Source organism: Amblyraja radiata, chromosome 27 (assembly GCF_010909765.2).
Source record: "Amblyraja radiata isolate CabotCenter1 chromosome 27, sAmbRad1.1.pri, whole genome shotgun sequence".
NCBI lineage: Eukaryota > Metazoa > Chordata > Chondrichthyes > Rajiformes > Rajidae > Amblyraja > Amblyraja radiata.
The window spans coordinates 28328338-28352557 of record NC_045982.1 but is presented as its reverse complement, the minus strand read 5'-3'; the positions used below and the strand labels follow the sequence as shown (position 1 = coordinate 28352557).

Below are 24220 nucleotides of genomic sequence, written 5' to 3'. Positions count from 1 at the left end.
GCCCCCAGGAGGTAAACTACATTTCAGGTTGGCACACTTCTTCAATTGGGTCCCATCCCGAAATGTTGCCCATGAAGCGACGGTGCCTGACCTGCTAAGTTATTCCAGCTCTTATTTATTTTTTCTGTAAAACAGCTTCTGCGGTTCCTTGTATTTCCAAAGGAACCTTTCGTTTTGCTGGCACCCAGGGAACAGTAGAGAAAAAGATGAACATTGCAGCATTGGAAGAACATGTCTTACCTTTTTTAGTGATGGCATCCCATCATATGGTAAGATTTACAAATGGGTGCAGCTCTATCAGCTCTCTGACAGTGAAAATCCACATGGGCCCCAAGCTACACATTATTGGAACAAAGTACAAGAATAACTCAGATGGTCAGGCAGCATCTCTGGAGAACATGAATAGGTGACTTTACGGGTCGGGATCCTTCTTCTGAAGGGTCACCCATCATTGTTCTCCAGAGACAACGGCCTGACCTGGAGAGTTACACCAGCATCTGTGTCTTTTTTTGTAAACCTGCAGTTTCTACACATTATTAGCTCAGTTTTGCAATTTATCCAGTTGCAAGATCCATGATTTTAGATAAGATGGGAGTCATTTATTTTGGTGATATCACCAGCTTTGTGAATGTTAAAATATGCCAAATCCTTTTAAGTCACATGGTTGGTAATTTTTGCTATCCTCTCGTGTTCTCAATAATCTTTTGGAAAAGTTATAAAATCAAGCCCCAGTCTGATACCATATTTAGTAAAGAGAGTGATGGGGGTTTATTGAAATTTCTGTCAATTATTTGAAACATCATTGCTGACTTACTTTACTTTTGTTTATAATGCAAGTTGAATAATTCAAAGTACAAATCAGGTGCCATATTTACCGTGTCAGAATAATGATTACTGTTTCAAAGTTCTTTATCTGGTTTAGGATGCTCCACGGTTTGGGAAGCTACCACTTAAATATGGGCTAAACGCTGGCAGGTGGCACTAGGGTAGATGGGGCATCTTGATCGGCATGGGCAAGTTCGGCCGAAGGGCCTGTTTCCATTCTGTATAACTTTTTCATTGATAAAGCATTACATAGTTTTCAAACTATTAATTTTCTTCAAATATAGCAATTTACAACCACCATTCCAAAGCCTTTGCAAGAAAACAGTTTATATTTCTTGCTTCAATATATAGACAAATAAAACAGCCATTAAAAAACATCTTGAAATGTCAGATATGGGGTAGACTATTTCCTCTCATGTTGAATTCAAAATAAAAAGGATTAAAAACTAATTTAGCTTAGTTGCAAGATTCCTGGAGAACTGTACAAAGGTTTCTTTAGTACAGGAAAAGGATTAGTTTAATTTGGCACAGAGATTAGTTTGACTTGGCATCATGTTCAGTATGGACATTGTGGGCCAAAAGACTTGTTCTTGCGCTGTACTGTTCTATGAAAAGAGTTTATAGTTAAAAAATTGTATTAAATATTACGCTATTTGAGTAATAAAGTCTCACCCTTGTATCAAATTTCAAATTCCGAATGGTGACAGAATGATGATTTATGGTCTTCTAGGATTTCACTTGCAATGTAACCAAGGTCCTGAATTTTATCTGATGAATGCAGTTTATTCGATCTTGCTATAGGGGGAAAAAAGTGATTGATATTGGCCTGGATTTTGCCTTTAACCCTGCACTACAGGGCCCTAGATATTTAAAAATAAATATGACATTCAGTATAGTATCCCATCTGAAAAATAATGCTTTACTGGGCTGTCAATTTAGATTTTGTACTTAGGATTTTGGGATGGGACTTAAACCTAACTCCAGAGATGCTGCCTGACCCACTGAGTCACTCCAGTTTTGTGTCGATCTTTGATTAAAACCCATAACCATTTGGGAAGCACGAGTTTTTCCCTCAGATTAGAGAAGAATATTATTGGTACAACTTGTGTTGCAATAGTCCCAATAGCAACCATCTCTTGAAAGTGAATATGAATGTTTGGACATCTAAGAAACAGATTATTTTGTTGGTGTCATCCAGTGGTACTGGTTGTGAAGGTCACAAGGGGGAGTTTATGATTGCAAGTTTTATACATGGTTTGCCGAATACAAATTAAAATATTATGCAAGTGTAGAATCCTCATGGAAAGAGTGCAAGAAAGTCATGGAAAAGGCATGCAAAGCTACACTGACATTTTATATACATGTATTATTGATGAAAAATTAAATATAACAAGCTTTTTTACTCCATTGAATGAAATTAAATAATTTAATATTTTTGTCAAAATTTTGAAACTTATTTCACTTGAGTTGGATGGATGTACAGAGATCCCATTTAGAAGGAAAAAAAGACTAATTTGATTAATTGTTAAGACATAAATTTATCGATGAGATTATTAAAGGCTATGGAGCCAAGACAACTGGATGGAGCTAGGATACATTTCAGTGCACATCACACTGAATGGTGGACTTGACACAGAGGATGGCATGGCACTACTTCAACTGTGAGATGACTACCGACAAAATGCTTACACTGGCTATCCGATTGCAAACAAGGAACAAACTAGATATGACTAGAAGAGATGGGACATTTAAAAGGGTTTCGATTATGTGAAGCATTTTTGAACATAGTTCTTGTTGCAGTGAAACAGAGGTTTGAACAGCTTCAAACAAAGCAGATAATATAAAAGTGCAGACACAAAGATTCCTTCTATACCAAAACTTCTGCAGAGCAGGCCTACTCTTTTAAAAGTTATAACTCAAGAACAATTAACAAGACATTCAATAGACTCATTCCATTATGAACTAACAGTTGACATTGTTGTTGGGAATTTTGAGAATTATGAATAAAATTAGTAGGTTATAATTTGTTTAAACCTAGAACTCATACTGGGGAGCATGATGGGAAAAATGGCCAAGAATGTAGTCAGAATAGCTAAATCTGAAACATTCTGTTGAAAAACAGGCTTTCTTATCTATTGGGGGGAGGATAGTCCTTCGCAGTTCTGTCTAGGTTCTTATTTGTTGCAATCTTGAGATACCAGCTGCTCATGACGCTGTGTTTAGCAGGTGTCCCCCAAAGATTAACGAATGACCTCTTTAACGAGGGGACCCCATTTAGCGAGGAATCATTCCTTCCCACAGGGCCACTGACATTTATGGTATCTATCTGATAGATATATGGTAGAGAGATTTTTACAGCAACAAGAAACGTAAGATTAAAGTTAACTACGGGGAAAGACAAAGATGGAAGGTTACAGAAACATTGATTAATGATTTATTTCCATTCCACAACTGTGTCATGAGGATATAAAAATCTTGTAGTTACTATGGCTTGTTGAAACAGTTTGGGCTTGCTCACAGTTTCCCGATGTACATCGCTAAGGCCTTTTAATAAACTGACTTGTTCGACAGACTTAGCAGTGATCTGTGAGCTGTTTTATTTTGTGTCTGTGCCTATCTGAGTAAAGTCAGATATGGGGTATGGGTAAAGTACAAAATTCCCTCCTACAACACAATAAGAGGATTGCAGAAACACCAAAAAAATCTTCAGACCTAGGCAAATCAATAATTAGCACGCTAAAAAAAACTAAAATTTTCGGAGTGAAAGGGTGGCAGCCATGGGAAGTAATAAATCACACCCTCAGTAGCAGTGAGGACAAAAATACTCAGGTAAAATAATATTATACAATTTTTAACCTGCTTAATTTCACATGAAGATTTTAAATTTGTTCTTGGATCTACAATAATCTAATCACCCAGTGGCACAGTGGTTCAGCAGTAAAGCTGCAGCTTTACAATGTCAGAGACCCAGGTTCTCCAGAGACCCACCTGAGGGTGTGACTTTGGGTGCAGTCAGTGTAGAGTTTGTACGTTCTCACTGTGGCCACGTGGGTTTCCCCTGGGTGCTCAGGTTTCCTCCCACATTCCAAAGTTGTGCAGTTATGTAGATTAACTGGTTTCTGTAAATTGTTCCTAATGTGTAGGATAAGAAAGTGGACGGTGAGAAAGAGGGCAGCCTGGTAGTGCAGCGGTATTGCTGCCCTCCTGCGCCAGAGACACGGGTTCAGTCCTGGCCGTGGGTGCTGTCTATATGGAGTCTGTATGTTCTCACTGTGACCTGCATGGGTTTTCTCCAGGTGCTTTGGTTTCCTCCCAAGTTTATGGGCTAATTAGCTTGGTATAATTATATTGTCCCCAGTGTGTGTAGGACAGTGTTAGTGTGCAGGGATCGCTGGCTGGCATGGACTTGGTGGGCTGAAGGGCCTGTCTCCATGTTGTATCTCTAAACTAAACTTATCCTATGCGCAGGCATATCGTTCTGACTGTATTTGGCAACAATTCAAATGCATTTCCAAGTCCATTAACTGCATTTAACAAAGCAGGTGTTCACAATGCACAGACAGTGGCAGACTGGCCAGGGTGTCAGCTTGCCCGATGGCAAGTGGGCCCCTGATGAAGTGGGTCCCCTATATCAAGTGGGCCCCTGATGAAGTGGGGCCCCTATATCAAGTGGGCCCCTGATGAAGTGGGCCCCCTTTGTCTCCTGGCAACCAATATTTTTAGACCCAGTCCGCCACTGTGCACAGAAGTCATAATCTTATTAGGAATCCAAATGAATTGCTAACTCCCCTCAGCATTTCTAAAGAATAAGATTGTCCACATGTTAAAAAACTGAACAGGGTACTTAGCTTGAAGTTTACTTATTAAAAAACGTTTTACTCCAACCATGTCTCTTGTTAGAACACCTTTTCTAATTTCAAAATTGATAAACCAAGTTGACAGTAATACAAAACTTCACATCTTCCATTTCTTAATAAATCTACATACTAATAACAAGCTTTGCAAAACAGTGGAACCATAAGAAGCCTCTACCTAAATGGCTTCTCTCCTGTATGCGTTCGGACATGTTTCCTCAGGTCACTGAGTGTAGTAAAGTACTTAGTGCATCCTTCTGATTCACAGTTAAATGTTTTCCCCGTGTGAAGCCTTTGATGGGCTTTCAGCCTGGAAACAAAACAAAAGGCAGTTATTACCAGTGACTAGTTCAGAGTTGACAACCCGATGAACGGTTTTATCAAGTGTTGTATCACTGATTACATCCAGCACTGCATGTTGTCAAAGAATCACTCCAGAAGAACTCCCTTAAAACAACTTCTAAAAAGCAAATTATATAAGTAAATTAGCATAAAAAGAAATAAGACATGTGTAACCATTAATGACACTCGAATGCTGTTAATCAATTTTGTGAACCATTAATTCACCTCGGTTATATTCACAGGGAAGTAATTGGCCTGAAGAATTAAATATTTCCCTCTACATAATTGAAGCCTGATCTTCCAAGTGCTTCCAGTATTTTCTGTGTTTTGTATCAGACTTCCAGCAGTTGCAGCTTTTTTTATTATTGTTTTTCAATCCCTAGCCAGTTCCGATGCAAGTTTTCTTTTCCCCAAAGAATGCTAAGCTTTCCTAGCACTCTCCGTTATTCTGGATTTCCATCAACCACTATCGAGTCAAATATTAGAGAGTATAGCTTTAAGCTGAAAGACAAAAAGTTCAAAGCAGATGCGAGGGGCAAGTGAAGTCTTTTAGATAGGCACAAGTAGGGAATGGAGGAATATGGATCAAGTCCAGGCAGATAGATTTAGTTTAACCTGGCACTGTGTTCAGCTTGGACATTGTGGGCCAAAAGGCATGTTCCTGAGCTGTGCTGTTCTATGTTCAATGCTAACTCTTTCTCTCCTCATTGTGCTGACCAACCAAAGATGGCAGCATCTTTTTTTTATTTCAAATTTCTTGTTTTTATTTCTATTTACTGAGACACAGATGCCTGGTTAGTGCTACCCTGCATGAGTGTTTGTCATAGTCCTCTCAGTCCGAACACTCTCATGTACTTATCCCACTGTACTTTAAAATGACATCTACTCAGTGTGCTTGCTGAGAACTGTGTGCAAACAGTGGCATAGCTGGTAGAGCTGCTGCCTCACACCTCCAGTAGTGGGGTTCAATCCTAACCCGAGTGCTGACTGTGTGGAGTTTGCATATTCTCCCTGTGACCCTGCCTTTAGAGAAAGGTGTCCAACAGTCAAAACCAATATTAAAAAGTGAGATATTAACCTCCAGCATGCTTTCCAGTCACTGGCGTTTATTGATTATGGATGGTCAAAGCATACCAACAAATATCAGATGTCACTTATCTCAGACCACCCGAGTGTTTTCTCAGTTCTCATGATACTCCTTGCATTGAATTAAACACACATCAGTTTATCAGCTTCACCATGTTTATTAACCTCTCCCTGCCAGTCCTTGTTTTGTGCTTTAATGGTCATAACTAGTACCTCACATCAGTCATTTTATTTGCTGATCTGCTGCTCTGGTTCCCACCTCACTACCCATCTAGTTTGAATCCTACTGAGTTGTAATAGTGACCCGACTTCCCAAGATAGTGATTCCCCTCCCCAGGTGCAAGCTGTCCCTCTTATACAGGTCCTACCTGTCCCGGAAGAGTGTCCAATAATCTATATATCCAAAGCCTTCCCTCCCACACAAGCTCCTTAGCCATAGATTCAACTGCACGATCTTTATATTTCTTATCTCACTAGCAGATGGCACATGATAGTAATCCTAAAATCACAACCCTGGAGGTCTTGTCTTTTTAATATAATCTATTATCCAACTCCCTAAATTCTCTGAGCAGGATCTCATCTCCCTTCCTACCCATGTCAAATGGTACCAATATGGACCACAACCTCTGGTTCCCTTCCCTCTAGGTATGTCCCGTGCTGGCTCCGAGACATCTTTGACTCTGAACCAGGAAGACACCACACCATCCCAAAGTCTCACCTGCAGCCACAGAAATTAATGTTTTTACCCCTGACTTTAACAAATCAAGGCAATAAGTAGAATGGTGTGGTAGATGAACATGGGCACATGGATTGGGAAAGTTTACAGGGACGTGGGCCAAATGTAGGCAAATAGGACTTGCTTAGAAGGGGCATCATGGTCAGCATGGATGAATTGGGCCGAAGGGCCAGTTTCCATATTGTATGACTCTATAAATGAAAAAGAAAAATGTTACAGAGGCTAAAACAAAGAATAGATGAACAATAGATGACCAGGGAGGCACAGTGGTAGAGTTGCTGCCTTACAGCGCTAGAGATCCTGGTCGAACCTAACTACGGGTGCTGTCTGTATGGAGTTTGTATATTATCCCTGTGACCACACGGGTTTTCTCCAAGTACTCTGGTTTCTTCCCACATTCCAAAGATGTGCAGGTTTGTAGGTTAATTGGCTACTGTAAATTGTCCCTAGTGTGTAGGTTAGAACTAGTGTGCGGGTGATTGTGGTCGGTGCGGACAAGGTGGGCCAAAGGGCCAGTTTCTACGCTGTAGCTCTAAATGAAAAGATGACTGTTTGATTTTGTTTAATGAATAAAACCTGCTAACAAAGAGACCACTGTTTGAGCGATTGAAATGTAACGATAAATTAACAACTGGTTTTGGAATAAACATGTCAATGTTGGAATATGAATTGTCAGATTAACAAGTATGTTTATGGTGTATTAGGATCTGTGACACACAAATTAGAGTTGGATAGTGAATACTCTGGTATAATGAGTGTTGGCTTAATGAGAATTGACTGTATTGATTGCAAGACTGACCAATTGCAAGTCTCCTATAATCTGGCATTTTGTTTTTATTATTAAATTGATTAGGTGCCCCTTTTAAGATGCCCCTGAGTCTTCGGACCCAAAGATTCTCCCGTGTAAATGATTAATAACCATGCTATATCTGTTTTGTCACATAATTTTCCACATAAAATGTTTTACTCGGTTCAAGGAGAGTTACTGTCCACTGATGCAAAATATTATAATGAATTTACAATGCCAAATTGCCCTCAAGCCAGAAGCATTCTCCATGTAAGCATATTAACAACATACTGATTACACCACCTTAATACTGTCCTTAAAAGACACGATGAAATGCATTTATATCCGTCCCTCCCTGCTCTGCGACATAGCATGCAAATACAGGAAAATCATGTATTACTCAATTCCTTGCAATACTTGGTATTGGTATATTATTTCATGTGTACCCAAAAACTCTGCTTTGCATGCTATCCAGACACCTCATACCATAAATGAGTTCAACCATACCTTTCACAAGTACATCAGAAGAAAACATAAATAAAGTGGAGAATTATAGTGTCATAACTACAGAGAAAGCATAGTTAGAAAAAGTGCAAGAGCCACAATTAGGTAGATTGGAAGAGTCTGATAACAGCGTGGATAAAACTTTTGTATCTTCTGCCCAACTGGAGAGGGGAGACAAGAAAATGACAGAAGTGTGAATTTGTCCTTGATTATGTTGGCTGCTTTCCCGAGGCAGCAGAAAGTGTATATGGAAGCGGGGTGCGCTTGTGTGCGTGAGGTGGGGGGGGGGGGGGGGGGGGGGGGCTGGTTGTGATATGGACTGGGCTCCACTCACAACTTACGCAATTTGTTCCAGTCTTGAGCACAGCAGCTGCCATACCAGAGTGATACATGTGCATCTATAGAAATTGCCAAAAGTCATGGAGATATGCTGAATTTTCCTAGCTTCCTGCAGACGTTGAGGCTGTTGGGTGCTCTCTTGGCTGCAGGGTAAATTTTTATTGATATTTACACCAAGGAACATGAAACTCTCGACCACCTCCAATTCAGCACCATTTATGCAGACATTGGGGTGAATCAACGACCAGTTCCTTTGTTTTGTTGGGATCGAGGGAAAGGTTGCTCTTGAAGCCATGCGACTAAACTTTCCATCAACTTTCCCCCTCCCACCCCGACCCACTGCAGTGGTGTACTTGTATACTTCATACTTGGGCAATTCATAGAAATTGTTTAATTTAATCAGAGCTACAACTAATTCGCGATTCATTGCTGTCTTAAAAAATATTTTTTAAAGTCCTTTTTAAACAGAAAAACCTCTTCTTTCAGATTGGAACCTCTAACTGAGAGTTTAAACGTTTTAAAGTTAGATTGGGCCTTGTAATTGGCTTCAACAAAGGAAACCTTGAATCATATGTTCCCTTGATTTCCTGGTTTTACAATGATTCCTCAGAAGAAAAATAAGTTGTGCAATCACATTATATCTAATTTACTGATAAAACCACAATAGCAATACTGAACGATAGAGAATTGACGCTAAGGTTAGACAAGCCACCAAGACTGAACATGTTGGAGATTACTGGTTCTGTGCATTACACCCAAAGTTATTTTCCAAATCAAATGTTCTTAGTGTTAACAGCTATGGCAAATATGAACAAATACAAATTAACAGATCGGGCAAATAACCCATCACCTCCTGAAACATTCTAATTTAGAAGGGATAAAGTCGGCTGTAAAATAACATTGAAGGATTAGGCAGTTAACAGGTCTGCCCTGGCACATCCTCACCCTCAACAACTTCTCTTTTGACTCCTCTCACTTTCTTCAAGTTAAAAGTGTGGCCAGGGACACTCGCATTGGGCCCCAACTATCCCTGCCTGTTGGTTACAATGAACAGTCCTTGTTCCAAATGTACACTGGCACCATCCCCCAACTCTTTCCTAACTACATCGATGAATGGATTGGGGCTGGCCCCTGCACCCGAGCAGAACTCGCTGATTTCATTAACTTTACCACTACCTTCCACCCTGCCCTCAAATTAATCTGGACTATCAATGAAACCCATCTCCCTTTTTTTGATCTCTCTGTCTCCAGCAAAGGGGACTGACAACTGATGTTTACTACAAACCCACCAACGCCCAGTTATCTACACTCCTCCCACCCTGCCTGCAAAGACATTATCCCCTGCTCTCAATTTCAGCAACTCCACCACATAAGGTCATAAGTGATAGGAGCAGAATTAGGCCATTCAGCCCATCAAGTCTACTCCACCATTCAATCATGGCTGACCTATCTCTCCCTCCTAACCCCATTCTCCTGCCTTCTCCCCATAACTGTGCCCAAGATGAGGCTTTTCATTACAGGACCTCCCATATGTTCTTTCTTCAGTAAACATGCTTTCCCCACTGCTGTCATCGATGGCTCACTCACCCCCATCTCCTCGGTGTCCTGTTGGTCTCCCACTCAACAGCACCCCAAATGGAACACAAATTCCACCATTTCCATGAACCTTAACTTTCACCCTACCAGCCTTCGCATCCGACATTCCTGCCATCAACGTGATTTCACCACCTTCCAATCCCCACACCTTTCCGACTTCTGTGGAGCCCGCTCCATCCACAACTCCTTGATTCACTCATCCCTTCTCACCCAAACCATCCTCTCCCCAAGTACTTTCCCCTTAAAAGTTTCCCTATACCTCCTCCCTCACACCCATCCAGGACCCTAGCTGTCCTTCCCGGTAAAGCAGAGATGCATGTACACTCCTCTAACCTCATCTACAGTATTCAGTGTTCCCAACATGGCCTCCTTTATAGCGGCAAGACCAAGTGTAGATCGTATGACCGTTTTACTGAACCCGTAAGCTCGGTCCGCCATGGCCTGTTGGATCTCCCGCTTGCTATCCATTTTTATTCCCCTTTCCATACTGTCCTGGGCCGCCTCCATTGCCAGAGTGAAGCCACACACAAACTGGAGGAACAACACATATGGAGAATATGATTGGGGAGTTTACAACCTAATGGCATGAACATTGAATTCTCCATTTTTAGATAACTAACCAACAATCAATCTTCTTATCCCCTCTTCCTTGTGCCCCAAGACTTGTGCCCATTTCTCCCCTTCCAGCTATATTTCTGCCCCTGGCTTCAGAATTGCATCTCTTCTATCCTTACCTCACACCTTTTGTCTTTTCATCTCTGGTGTTCATCTGCCTATAACCCCTCACCAGTATTCACTGTTTTGGTTAGTCCTGGCCCTCTTCAGTCGGAAGAAGTGTCCCATCCCAAAAATATCCCCCAAACATATTCTCCAGAGATACGGCCTGACCTGCTCAGTTATTCAAGCACTGTGTGTCTTTTTTTGTATTAAAATGTTATGTACCGGAATTGAGGCAGGTATTTGAAATTCTAATCCTAATACATCTATCGTAAAATTATTTGAAAATGATCTGCATATCTCAAATACTGATGAAACAAGGATCTAGTTTTAAGTGATCGGAGAGTGCAGCTCAAAATAACTGAGAAGGTTGGAAACTTGATAAGCATACAAATAGGTGAAAGGGTCACACCATTTAAAGCATCTTTTTTTCAGTAAGAATTTAACTTTAAATGGTAGGTAACTTTAACCTGCAGATTCTTTTACAGTATTAGACAATAGTAAGCAACCATTTGCCCATACCAGTTAATAGTTAATTAAGTGCAAAGTTATAACCATTTATTTGAATAAGATACATTTATTGTCAAGGAAATCTGAACAAAGATGTGGTTTAAAAAGGTGCAGACTACAGAGCCCTCCATAATGTTTGGGACAAAGACCCATCATTTATTTATTTGCCTGTACTCCACAATTTGAGATTTGTGATAGAATAAATCACATGCGGTTAAAGTGCACAATGTCAGATTTTAATAAAGGCCATTTTTATACATTTTGATTTCATCATGTAGAAATTACAGCTGTGTTTATACATAGTCCCCCCATTTCAGGGCACCATAATGTTTGGGACACATGGTTTCACAGGTGTTTGTAATTGGTCAGGTGTGTTTAAATTCCTCCTTAATGCAGGTATAAGAGAGCTCTCAGCACCTAGTCTTTCCTCCAGTTTTCTCATCACCTTTGGAAACTTTTATTGCTGTTTGTCAACATGAGGACCAAAGTTGTGCCAATGAAAGTCAAAGAAGCCATTATGAAACTGTGAAACAAGAATAAAACTGTTATAGAGGCATCAGCCAAACCTTAGGCTTACCAAAATCAACTGTTTGGAACATCATTAAGAAGCTTACAAATCGCAAAGGGACTGACAGGCCAAGGAAGACCTCCACAGCTGATGACAGAAAAATGTTCTCGAAAATAAAGAAAAATCCCCAAACACTTGTCTGACAGATCAGAAACACTCTTCAGGAGTGGATTTGTCAATGACCACTGTCCGCAGAAGACTTCATGAACAGAAATACAGAGACTATCCTGCAAGATGCAAACCACTGGTTAGCCGCAAAAATAGGGTGGCCAGGTTAGTTTGCCAAGAAGTACTTAAAAGAGCAACCACAGTTCTGGAAAAAGGCCTTGTGAACAGATGAGACAAAGATTAACTTATATGTCAAGAGCAAAGTATGGAGGAGAAAAGGAACTGCCCAAGATCCAAAGCATATCACCTCATCTGTGAAACACGGTGGTGGGAGTGTTATGGCCTGGCCATGTATGGCTGCTGAAGGCACTAGCTCACTATTCTTCATTGATGATACATCTGCTGATGGTTATGGCATAATGAATTCTGAAGTGTACAGACTATCTGCTCAAGTTCAAATAAATGCCTCAAAATTCATTGGTAGGCGGTTCATTCTACAGCAAGATAATGATCACAAACATACTGCTAAAGCAACAAAGTTTTTCAAAGCTAAAAAATGGTCAATTCTTGAGTGGCCAAATCAATCACCCGATCTGAACCCAATTGAGCATACCTTTTATATGCTGAAGAGAAAACTGAAGGGTACTAGTCCCCAAAACAAGGATTTACTAAAGATGGCTGCAATACAGGCCTGGCAGAGCATCACCAGAGAAGACACCCAGCAACTGGTGATGTCCATGAATCGCAACTTCAAGCAGTTATTGCAACAAAATGCTAAACATGACTACTTTCATTCACATGACATTGCTGCAATATGGTGCCCTGAAATGGGGGGACTATGTATAAACACTGTTGTAATTTCTACATGGTGAAACCAAAATGTATAAAAATGACCTTTATTAAAATCTGACAATGTGTACTTTAACCACATGTGATTTTTTTTCTATTACAAATCGCAAATTGTGGAGTACAGAGGCAAATAAATAAATGATGGGTCTGTCCCAAACATTATGAAGGGCACTGTAAATGTAAGTTGCTGAAACAGAATGCAACATACAAAGTACAAAAGAATGAGCTGCTGCAAGAATTGATCAGGTCGGGTAGCATCTGTGGAGGCAAAGGGTCGATGTTTTAAGTCGAGACGCTGCTTCAAGTGTCACATTTCTAAGCACCACAATACCATTACTGAACCTAATGCATGGGACAATTTAATTCCTCACAATCACTTGCAATATATACCATGAAAATATAAAATTGTTTTAAAGGAAACAGTCGGACAGTTGTTGAAAAAGGAAACGTCTACTGAAAACTAAATCTTATGTAGACACTCATTTTCCTCTCCCTACAAAGCTCAAATGGCTCACCCAACGTTCCCTCATCACCAATGTCTCCGAAAAATTGCTGCACACAAATGAAACCCACGCTTTAAACATTAATTCAAGCAAATGCCCAAGTTCTTTGTTATTACTTGTTGCACAGTCGGTCAAATTGGCTAATATGAAATTGAGTGAAAAGATACAGAATGTCAGCGAATTGAGAAATAGACCAAAAACAATTTCCTTACATTATTTTGGCACAACTAACATCACTGTCCTCTCGTTCAAAATGTGACTAATTTCTTGATATGCATTGATTGTAAATCAGTTCATGCCACATGGATTAACAGGGTGTGTAATAAAATAAAGAATTTTCCTATTTAAACTAATACCTGATGCCAAGATCAGTTATTTGCTTAAAGCATTACAGGCAGCATCCATGGAGCGAAGGAAATAGGCAACCTTTTGGGGCCGAACCCCTTCTTCAGTCTCAAGAAGGGTTTCGGCCCGAAACGTTGCCTATTTCCTTCGCTCCATAGATGCTGCCTCACCCACTGAGTTTCTCCAGCATTTTTGTCCACAATATGAAAAACAAGTTTGATTTTTACTTATTCCCTCAGGGTAATGAAAGTAAAGCTCCTGTTGCACACATGCCAACAAACAACTCGGGTGTCTGTCTGCCTACATAATTTAAAGACAACATGAGCACTCGGTAATGCTCAACCTGCAGGATTAAAAAAAATAAAAACAAGAAATAAAGATATTGATAACTAAAGTTAGCTCCCCTTGGATACCAGCAGCTAATTCAGATTCTGTAAGCAGGTGCAGCATTGTATTTTGCACAAGCAAGTTAAATTTAGCATTGCAAAACAGAAGTAGCAAAGCTGTATTCAATTTCTGCACTCCTATCACTAAATATCCCATTTGGAAAAAAGACAAATATACTGAAGGAAAAGGAGAGCTGAATTAAAAATAAAATCTTGCAACTTAACTGAAGGCAAGAGAGCAAATGTATGAATCTAGAACAAAAGCAGTATGTTGAAAGGACTCTGAAGGCAAAAAGTTGACACTTTTGGTCGAGGCATTGTATCAGCATGAAAAGGAAAGATTGTCAGTATGTAGCAGTATATGGGGGGGTGGGGGGGAGTGAGACAGTAGCTGGTGGGTAACTGTTGGAACCAGATGGGTGACAGTTGGAACGAGAATGAGAGGCAGAAGGAACCAGGATGGATGAAGAGGATGGAGTGATGAACAAAGGGAGAAAAGGCCCAGCGGTAGACCTGGTGCCTCAGAGCGCCAGAGACCAGGGTTCAATCCCAACTTTGGGTGCCGTCAGTGTGGAATTCCTATGTTCTCCTTGTGACAGCATGGATTTTCTCCGGGTGCTCCAGTTTCCTCCCACATTCCAAAGACGTGCAGGTTTGTAAATTAATTGCCCTCTGTAAATTGACCCTAGAGTGTAGGATGCAAGTGGAAACTTAGAACTACTGTATGAGTGATTGATGGTTGTTATAGACTTGGTGGACTGAAAGACCTGTTTCCAAGCTGTATCACTAAAACTAAAATTTGGTTGATAGTTGAATGCATTCAGGAAGAGAACAGTGGAGGTGTAGTTAACCAAAAATTAGGAAATACTGATGGATGTAAGCTACCCAAGGGAAGTGAATTGTTGTTTTCCCAATTTTAATTTGGCCTCTCTGTAGCAATGGAGAAGGACAAAAACTGACAGATAGGTATGTGATGTGGGAAATTCTGAAAATAAGGAAGGCGAGTTGTCTGTAATATATTTAACCTAAGAGTTTACATACTAGAAAAGCATGATGGAACAGAGGCCAACAGAGTTATGGGCCTGTCCCACTTAGGCGACTTTTTAGGCGACTGCAGGAAACTATGCAGTCGCCACATGGTCGCCACATGTTCGCGGGTGTTTGCCGGGGAGTCGCCTTCATGGCCGTGAGGAGTTCCCGCATTCTGGGAGCTAGTTGCTGCCTCATTATGGTCACCGCAATTTTTTCAACATATTGAAAAATTAGCTGCAACCAGAATGAAGCCGCCATGGAGAGTGGTGAGAATTTTCGTGCCGTAGGTGGGTCGCCAGGAGGTCCTGGTGGGTTGCCAGGAGGTCGAAGGTTCTCATAGGATGTAGCCGGTGCTGACCGGTGAATTTCATTGGCTCATAGGGGAAAAAACCCCACGTAAACAGTAGTTTTCAGAACCAAGGATAACCGATTGGTAACGTTAATAACAATCATGGCCGAGCTTCACAGCCATGTATCTTTGGCTTCTTAAAGGTTGTCTCCACTCCTTCTCCCCCCCCCCCCCACTCCTTTAAAGGACTTATGTGACCCTTCCCGTACACTGTGCTTTCACCATCTTAATTACAGCGACAACTTTCCTGTTCTTCGCGGTGGTTGGCTGTATCACCGTGTTGCTCCAGCGCTTTGTGTTCTGAATGCTCACTGATGTTCTGCCTTTGGAGAAGAGCAGGGCGCCGGGAAATGGAAGAAATACACGTGTGGACACCATTAATTATGGTGGCTCCTGAACGAGGATTTTTTGTAAGCGCACATTTTAAAATTAGTTTATTAACTAGCAGGTCTGGACAACTAACTTTAGGTCAAGACTAATCCTTCATTAAAAGACCAGGTATTATTAAATTCTATTTTAAAGAGTGAAATTGAAAGAATTACAGAAATGGGTAAAATATGCGACCTACGTTCTTTGTGGCAACTTCTCATTTTTAAAAGCATAAGACATAGGAGCAGAATTAGGCCATTCAGCCCATCAAACCTACTCCGCCATTCAATCATGGCCAATTTATTTTTCCCTCTCAACCCCATTCTCCTGCCTTCTCCACTTAACCTTTGACATCCTTACTAATCAAGAATCTATCAATCTCTGCTGTAAAAATACCCAATGACTTGGCCTCTACGGCAGTTCCACAGATTCATCACTCTCTGGCACAAGAACTTCCTCCTCATCTCCAATCTGAAGGTACATCCTTTTATTCTGAGCCTGTGTCCTCTGGTTCTATACTCTCCCATTATTGGAAACATCCTTTTTACATCCACTCTATCTAGGCCTTTCATTATCCGATATATTTCCATGAGATCCCCCCTCTTTTTAAACACCAGTGTGTACAGACCCAGAGCCTTCAAACGCTCCTCATATGTCAACTCAATCAACCCTGGGATCATTCTCGTAAACCTCCTCTGGACCCTCTCCAAAGCCAGCACATTCTTCTTCAGTTATGGGGCCCGACTGGCATTTAATATATACACACCCCTCTCTTTCCACCAATCAAAATACAAACACATTATCAATTTATATAACAGAAAATCTTGTTCAATCACAAGTCACTAAAAATAATAGAAAATCTGCAGTTAACAGAAAATGTTAGAAACATTCAGCAGATCAAGCATTTGTGGAAAAAGAAACCGGATTCATTTTACACATCCTTTCACAACCAAGTCGTGCTGTGCAAAATACATGTACATTCAGGGATGTACTGAAAATAATTTAACTTTAGAGCTTGAAGGTCTGAAGTGAAATCTAGACAAACCCAGTAGAATTTAAGTTAGTGACTGAATTCTCCTGGTGAATCCACCCAAATAAAATTGTAAGTTGAATTTAATAAACAAAGAACAATGCACTCATTTGGGAGGTCAACCTTTATGCTAATTTAATATTTTTTACAGGATTAAATTCACTCAAAACAGGTTAAACTTTATTATATTTCGAATTAACCAGCATCGTTTAGCCAGGGATTAAATATAAAGTTATGTGCGAAAGACTCACTTCCTTTCATTAACTAAGGTGGCTTTTTATAGACAATAAAACATTTGTGGATTCTAGACCAGATCGTAAATGGATTGACACAATTCATCCAAATAACAACTACTTACTCAGTGTAACACACCAGTACACCAGTAGAACTGCAGCGTTAATCAAATTCTGTGAATATCTGGTTATGACATTCAGACATGGATGAGAGCATACTCATAGTTGTAATCAACTTACCTATATAGTGTGTTAAATGCCTTTTCACAACCCTGTACGTCACATTCAAATGGCTTTTCCTTGGTATGGACTCTGACGTGAATTCTGAGGCTGTAAGAGGTGAGAAAGGCCTTGCCACAGCCTTGCTGGTTGCAAACAAAAGTGTATTCACCCCTGTGAGTCTTCTGATGTGTCCGTAGATTCCCTGCTGTGCTATACGTACGTGGACAGCCTTCAAATGTGCACTGATATCGTTTGACCTATGTGCAGAAAAATGTTAAAAACTTCAAATTACCCAATTTCCATTTGGAATTTAAGCACATCATTTAATATGTTTTAAAGTTAAAATCAACCATACAACTATCAACTTTGCGACGAAAGGCAACAAATTGAATCTTAGATATTAAATGTCTTGATCGCAATCCACAAATGTTTGCAATTGGAAGAGGACAAAGGAAATGCAACTGTGCAGGTAGTCAGTCAATGCAAGCCACCTCCCAGATTCAACATTAAAGACATATTAACAGGTCCAAATGCCATTCAATAGCAGAAATATTAAAACAATGGAAAATAACCTGAACTACCAAGGTAGATCAATAAGATCCTCCTAAACATAGCTGTCCCCATAGCATGCAAGGTCCGATACACTGGTCCTTCTTGCTCTTGCTGGTTAAGCTATCCAAAAAAAAACATTTACTGCATAAGGACTACAGTACTTAAAGTGATGACTTAACACTATTGTCTGGTTTTGAATGGAGCACACATCCCATGATTAAATAAAATTTTAAAAGTCAATCACAGCAGTAGAGAAATGAAACTACTGCCTCAGCACATTTCCAAGAGAACAGCTTAAATACAAAGTATGTGGGTTGACATTTATTCACCTAAAACAATGAGAGTTTATCCTGATAACACTTAGATTCAAGAATCTCGGTTTACCTTTACCAACAACCGTGTACTGCTCCCACCAGTGAAAACATTTGATTACAAGGACTTTGAAAATGTTGTTCCCCTTAGTGATACATTCATCAGCATAGACAATTCAGTGTTGCTGCCATAAGCCCACATTTGAGATGTTGCAATTCAGATTCTTATCATTGAATCCAGTCATAATTCAACATGTTGCAAACATTCCCAAAACAAATAGTTTCAGTTGCAACATTTCTACTTTTAATTTATATTCAAGAACAAAATCAAAAGTGGCATTTCAATGCATTTACGGAATTGTTGTAATAAGTGGGGCTTCCTTCCAAATGAATCATTGAAGCGAGGATCAATTTGCTTGAATTAGCAAATAAGAACAAATCAAAGCATTCGAAGAACAGCAGTAAGTTCTCCTCATGTCCAAACTAATAAGCCTCCCACAGGCAATACCCTCAAACCCAGCAAACTAGTTACAGGATCTGACGTGCACATATCGGCGGCAATCTCTGCAAACAGAATGGCCACAGATTTGCACTACTACATTAGGAACAATTTGAGCATTTCTGCTCACATGGGAAGACCCTCACAACTTTTTCTTCGAAGATGGACACAAAAAGCTGGAGTAACTCAGCAGGTCAGACAGCATCTCTGGAGAAAAGAAATGGTCCTTTTTATTTTTATTCCTTTTCTCCAGAGACCCACTGAGTTACTCCAGCTTTTGGTGTCTATCTTCGGTTTAAACCAGCATCTGCAGTTCCTTCCTACACAACTTTTCTGATTCACCAGAAGTAGATGAGCAAATCCATTCCATAAGCCAGGAAGGCAACAAGATGCAGGCCAATTTGGTAGATAAATACGCACATTCCAAAAGATTTTAGAATGGATCTTGTGAGAAGCTTCCTTCCATAACCATCAGGAAGCTAAAGGGGTACTGTGCAACATACAGAGGTCTGGACATTGAGAAGTGATTGGTAATGTTTTCCCATATGTGGGAAATCCAGTGACAGAACACCAACTTTCAGCTGCCATTCAAGGGCAGGTCATTGCTGGTGTATGGTTCCCCTTCTTCTCCATGGACAACCACATCTACAGGAGCAGAAGGCAGATTTACAGATTTTATAACTGTTCAATATCATGGTGTTTCTTTTCATTAATCAACATGATTAAATTGAAATGGTGCTTATTTAAATGTTTGTGAATGTTTATTAATGTCTGAAACATTCAAGCTGTTTATTAGCCTGATTCAGTCAATTGCCAGGATGAGAGATTGCAACCTTCATGTGGTCCACTCTGTTTCGACTAATGCAATCAACCCAACGTGCACAAACAAATAGATCAAATAGAACAAGATGACCTACAACCTTAGGCTGTGCACACCATACACAATAAGAAGTCAATTACCAAAACATGGATGACCAGAGCTTACATAGATAATGTTTGGGGCAAAGACCTATCATTTATTTATTTGCCTCTGCACACCACAATTTGAAATTTTTAATAGAGAAAAAAAAATCGCATGTGGTTAAAGTGCACATTGTCAGATTTTAATAAAGGCCATTTTTATACATTTTGGTTTCACCATGTAGAAATTACAGCAGTGTTTATACATAGTCCCCCGTCCCCCCATTTTAGGGCACCATAATTTTTGGGACACAGCAATGTAATGTAAATGAAAGTAGTCATGTTTAGTATTTTGTTGCATATTCTTTGCATGCAATGACTGCTTGAAGTCTGCGATTCATGGACATCACCAGCTGCTGGGTGTCTTCTCTGGTGATGCTCTGCCAGACCTGTATTGCAGCCATCTTTAGCTTATGCTTGTTTTGGAGGCTAGTCCCCTTCAGTTTTCTCTTCAGCATATGAAAGGCATGCTCACTTGGGTTCAGATCGGGTGATTGACTTGGCCACTCAAGAATTGACCTTTTTTTAGCTTTGAAAAACCCCTTTGTTGCTTTAGCAGTACGTTTGGGATCATTGTCTTGCTGTAGAATGAACCGCCGGCCAATGAGTTTTGAGACACTAGTTTGAACTTGAGCAGGTAGGATGTAGAATTCAGAATTCATTATGCTACCACCATCAGCAGTTGTATCATCAATGAAGATAAGTGAGCCAGTACCTTCAGCAGCCATACATGCCCAGGCCATAACATCACAGATGAGGTGGTATGCTTTGGATCTTGGGCAGTTCCTTCCCGCCTCCATGCTTTGCTCTTGCCAACACTCTGATACAAGTTAATCTTCGTCTCATCTGTCCACATACCTTTTTTCCAGAACTGTGGTTGCTCTTTTAAGTACTTCTTGGCAAACTGTAACCTGGTCATCCTAATTTTGCAGCTAACCAGTGGTTTGCATCTTGCAGTGTAGCCTCTGTATTTCTGTTCATAAAGTTTCTGCGGTCAGTGGTCATTGACAAATCCACTCCTGACTCCTGAAGAGTGTTTCTGATCTGTCGGACAGGTATTTGGGGATTTATTTTATTATAGAGAGAATTCTTCTGTCACCAGCTGTGGAGGTCTTCCTTGGCCTGTCAGTCCCATTGCGATTAGTAAGATCACCAGTGCTCTCTTTCTTCTTAATGATGTTCCAAACAGTTGATTTTGGTAAGCCTAAGGTTTGGCTGATGTCTCTAACAGTTTTATTCTTGTTTCTTAGTCTCAATCAATCAATCAATCAACTTTTATTGTCATCTTGCAAAGCAACAGTTGTACAGTGCAAAATGAAAAGACGTTTCCCAGGGAATACCGGAGCATCGCACATGAAACTTAAACATTTCACACATAATAACAGTAAAAACAATCCAGTCCCTGATGAAACAGTATAAATAGTTAAAAGCAGGTAAAACAGCAACATTATAATACAGTAAAAACAATCATTAAAATGTCCAGGGCAGCTCATTTGAGTGGCCAGTGCCAGAGTTATTAAAATGGCAGTGCAAAGCCGCAGAATCAGGTGGAGTGGCTGTTTAGCAGCCTCACAGCCTGGGGCAGGAAGCTGTTTAGCAGTCTGGTAGTCCGGGCTTTGATGCTACAGTATCTCTTGCCTGATGGCAGGAGATCCAGGTGTGTGTGGAGGGGGTGCAGTTTGTCCTTAGCTATTCTCAGAGCTTTTTTCAGACAGCGGCTCTGGAACAGTTCTTGTACCGAGGGTAGGGAGACGCCAATGATCCTCTCTGCTCCCCTCACTACCCTCTGCAGAGCCTTCCTATCTGAGCAGTTGCAGTTGGAGTACCACGTGTTCATGCAGTACGTGAGTACAGACTCCACCGTGCCCCTGTAAAAAGTCCTGAGGATGTTGGTGGGGATTGAGGCCTGTTTGAGTTTCCTCAGGAAGTGCAGTCGCTGATGGGCCCGATTAACAATCCCAGTGTTGTTCCTGGACTAGGTGAGACTGTCTGTAATTTGCACTCCGAGGAACTTTATGCTCTCCACTCTCTCCACCGTGGTGCCACTGATGTTGAGGGATGTGTGTTTTGGCTGCGACCTCCTAAAGTCGACAATCATCTCCTTTGTTTTGTCGACATTTAATGCTAAATTGTTGTTGCCGCACCAGTCCACTAGTTGTTTCGCTTCCTCCCTGTACATTGATTCCTCATCTCCGCTGATGAGTCCCACGACTGTTGTGTCATCTGCAAATTTTATGATCTATTGTCCCTGAATCTGGCAGCACAGTCATGTGTGAGCAGTGTGAACAACAGCGGGCTGAGCACACAGCCTTGAGGGGAGCCGGTGCTCAACGTGATCGAGCCCGAGGTGTTCTTGCCAATACGGACTGACTGCGGTCTCTCTTTCAGAAAGTCCAAGATCCAGTGACACAGGGTTTATTTGGCCTCATAATGGCTTATTTGACTTTCATTGGCACAAATAGGTCGTCATTTTGATAAACAGCAATAAAGGTTTCCAAAGGTGATGGAAATATTGGTGGAAAGACTAGGTGCTGAGAGTTCTCTTATATCTGCATTAAGGAGGCAATTAAACACACCTGAGCAATTACAAACACCTGTGAAGCCATGTGTCCCAAACATTATGGCGCCCTGAAATGGGGGGGACTATGTAGAAACACAGCTGTAATTTCTACATGGTGAAACCAAAATGTATAAAAATACCCTTTAATAAAATCTGACAATGTGCACTTTAACCACGTGATTTGTTCTATTACAAATCTCAAATTGTGGTGTACAGAGGCAAATAAATAAATGATGGGTCTTTGTCACAAATATTATGGGGGGCACTGTAGATGCATAGATACATAGAAACATAGACAATAGGTGCAGGAGTAGGCCATTCAGGCCTTCGAGCCAGCATCGCCATTCAATATGATCATGGCTGATCATCCACAATCAGTACCCCGTTCCAGTCTTTGCCCCATATTCCTTGATTCCGTTAGCCCTGAGAGCTCTATCTACCTCTTGAGTTTCTTTCCACTCTGCTGCATGATGGTTCTGACAATTGGATGGCCTTTACCACAAAGGGTTTCATTGACCACATTGGAACCATCTTTGTTGGGAAAGTGAAGACAGCAGATTCACTTGAGCTACGTGCCTACCTAAGGAGAGAACAAGCACACGCAACTCGCCATTCCCAGAAAATTCTAGGATGATGAAATATTCGAAGGATTAATCTCCACATTTCCATGAGGTGTGTCAGAGTACAAACAAAACATTTACTGTAGTGGCTGGTTTAATTTGTCCTTTTGCCCTGGGTTTGGTGGGGTGATAAAACAGTATCAGGAATACAATTTAGCCTTCATCTGGCAGAGAATGAATTTCAAGGATCTTCTGACATATTGGCAACCTAATACAACAATTACTACGCTGAAGTTTAGAAGGGTGAGGTTGTTCTCATCAAAACCTACCAGATAATGGATGGCCTAGATAGAGTGGATGTGGAAAAGATGTTTCCAGTCACAGGAGAGTCTAGAACCAGAGGGCATACTAAAAGGACGTACCTTTAGAATGGGGATGAGGAGGAATTTCTTTAGATAGAGGGTGGCAAGTCTGTGGAATGCATTGACATAGACGGCTGTGGAGATCAAGACATTGGTTATTTTTTAAGTTGAGAGTGAAAGATTCAGGATTAGTGGCTAGGGATTAGTCAAAGGTTACAGAGAGAAGGCAGAGGAATGAGGTTGAGATTGAAAAATAGATCAGCCATGAGTGAATCGTGCAGACTCTATGAGCCTATGTCTTATGGAAGATTAATTGAGAAGCAACATGAAAGGGAGCTACCACAGTAACATCCAAGAACTTCCACATAGTCAAATATGCAACATAGCATTCACAAAATTTGAATGCAATTTAAATACTTGATCAGTTTATCAAAATAAATCAGTTTATCAGTTTTAAACACAGAAAATAATGAGGTACCCTTGCTGACACAATCTCTTAGCCATTCATTAAAGCAGTTTTTTAAAACTTGCTTCCAGTAACCATTATTAATTTGAAAGTAAGCTTCAAGTGGCAATACTCCTATTGAAACTTATGATCTGCTCTGAGCAGATACCAAAATTATATTATGAAGACAGTATGCTGTAATCGTTTTCTTTTAAATAATTCTACTATACTTCACTAATGCAACCTGTTTTTGACCGGTGTGCTTGTTTGGCGATCCAGTGTGAAGTTTTCATAAATATTGAATAGGCACGACTGCTAGCCCTTCGTTTCATGGTCATCCTCAGAGATCATAATTCTCACCTACAGGAGCAGCCAAAACTTAGCATTTAGTACAATATCAAATGGCAATCTGAATCAGATGACTATGCTCCATGGCCACAACCAAACAGATTTAAGCACAAATAACTATTCTGATACTTCAGTGTAAGGTGAGGGGAAATATGGCACCACTGAAGATGCTGTCTTGCAGATGAGATGCTAAGCAAAAGGACCTGTCTGTCCTTTCATCTGAGATAACAGATTCCAATGCATTATCTTGGACAAGAGCAGGAAAGCCCTTCTCCAATTATTAATCAAATTCATTAGATTTTGTACTACATCATGCGTTCTGGCTGCTTCTAT

At 40.5% G+C, this 24220-nt stretch overlaps 1 protein-coding gene across 3 annotated transcripts in view; it reads right to left on the bottom strand.

Moving 5' to 3' along the window:
- Nucleotides 1-24220, bottom strand: part of mtf1 (metal regulatory transcription factor 1) — a 52068-nt gene that overhangs the window by 19345 nt on the left and 8503 nt on the right. For all 3 annotated transcript variants that reach the window (XM_033045472.1, XM_033045471.1, XM_033045470.1), the window contains 2 exons: nt 17309-17547; nt 4858-4989 (listed from right to left, as the gene is read on the bottom strand). In XM_033045472.1, the coding sequence (XP_032901363.1) occupies nt 4858-4989; nt 17309-17547 (371 nt within the window). The remainder of the gene's footprint in view (nt 1-4857; nt 4990-17308; nt 17548-24220) is intronic.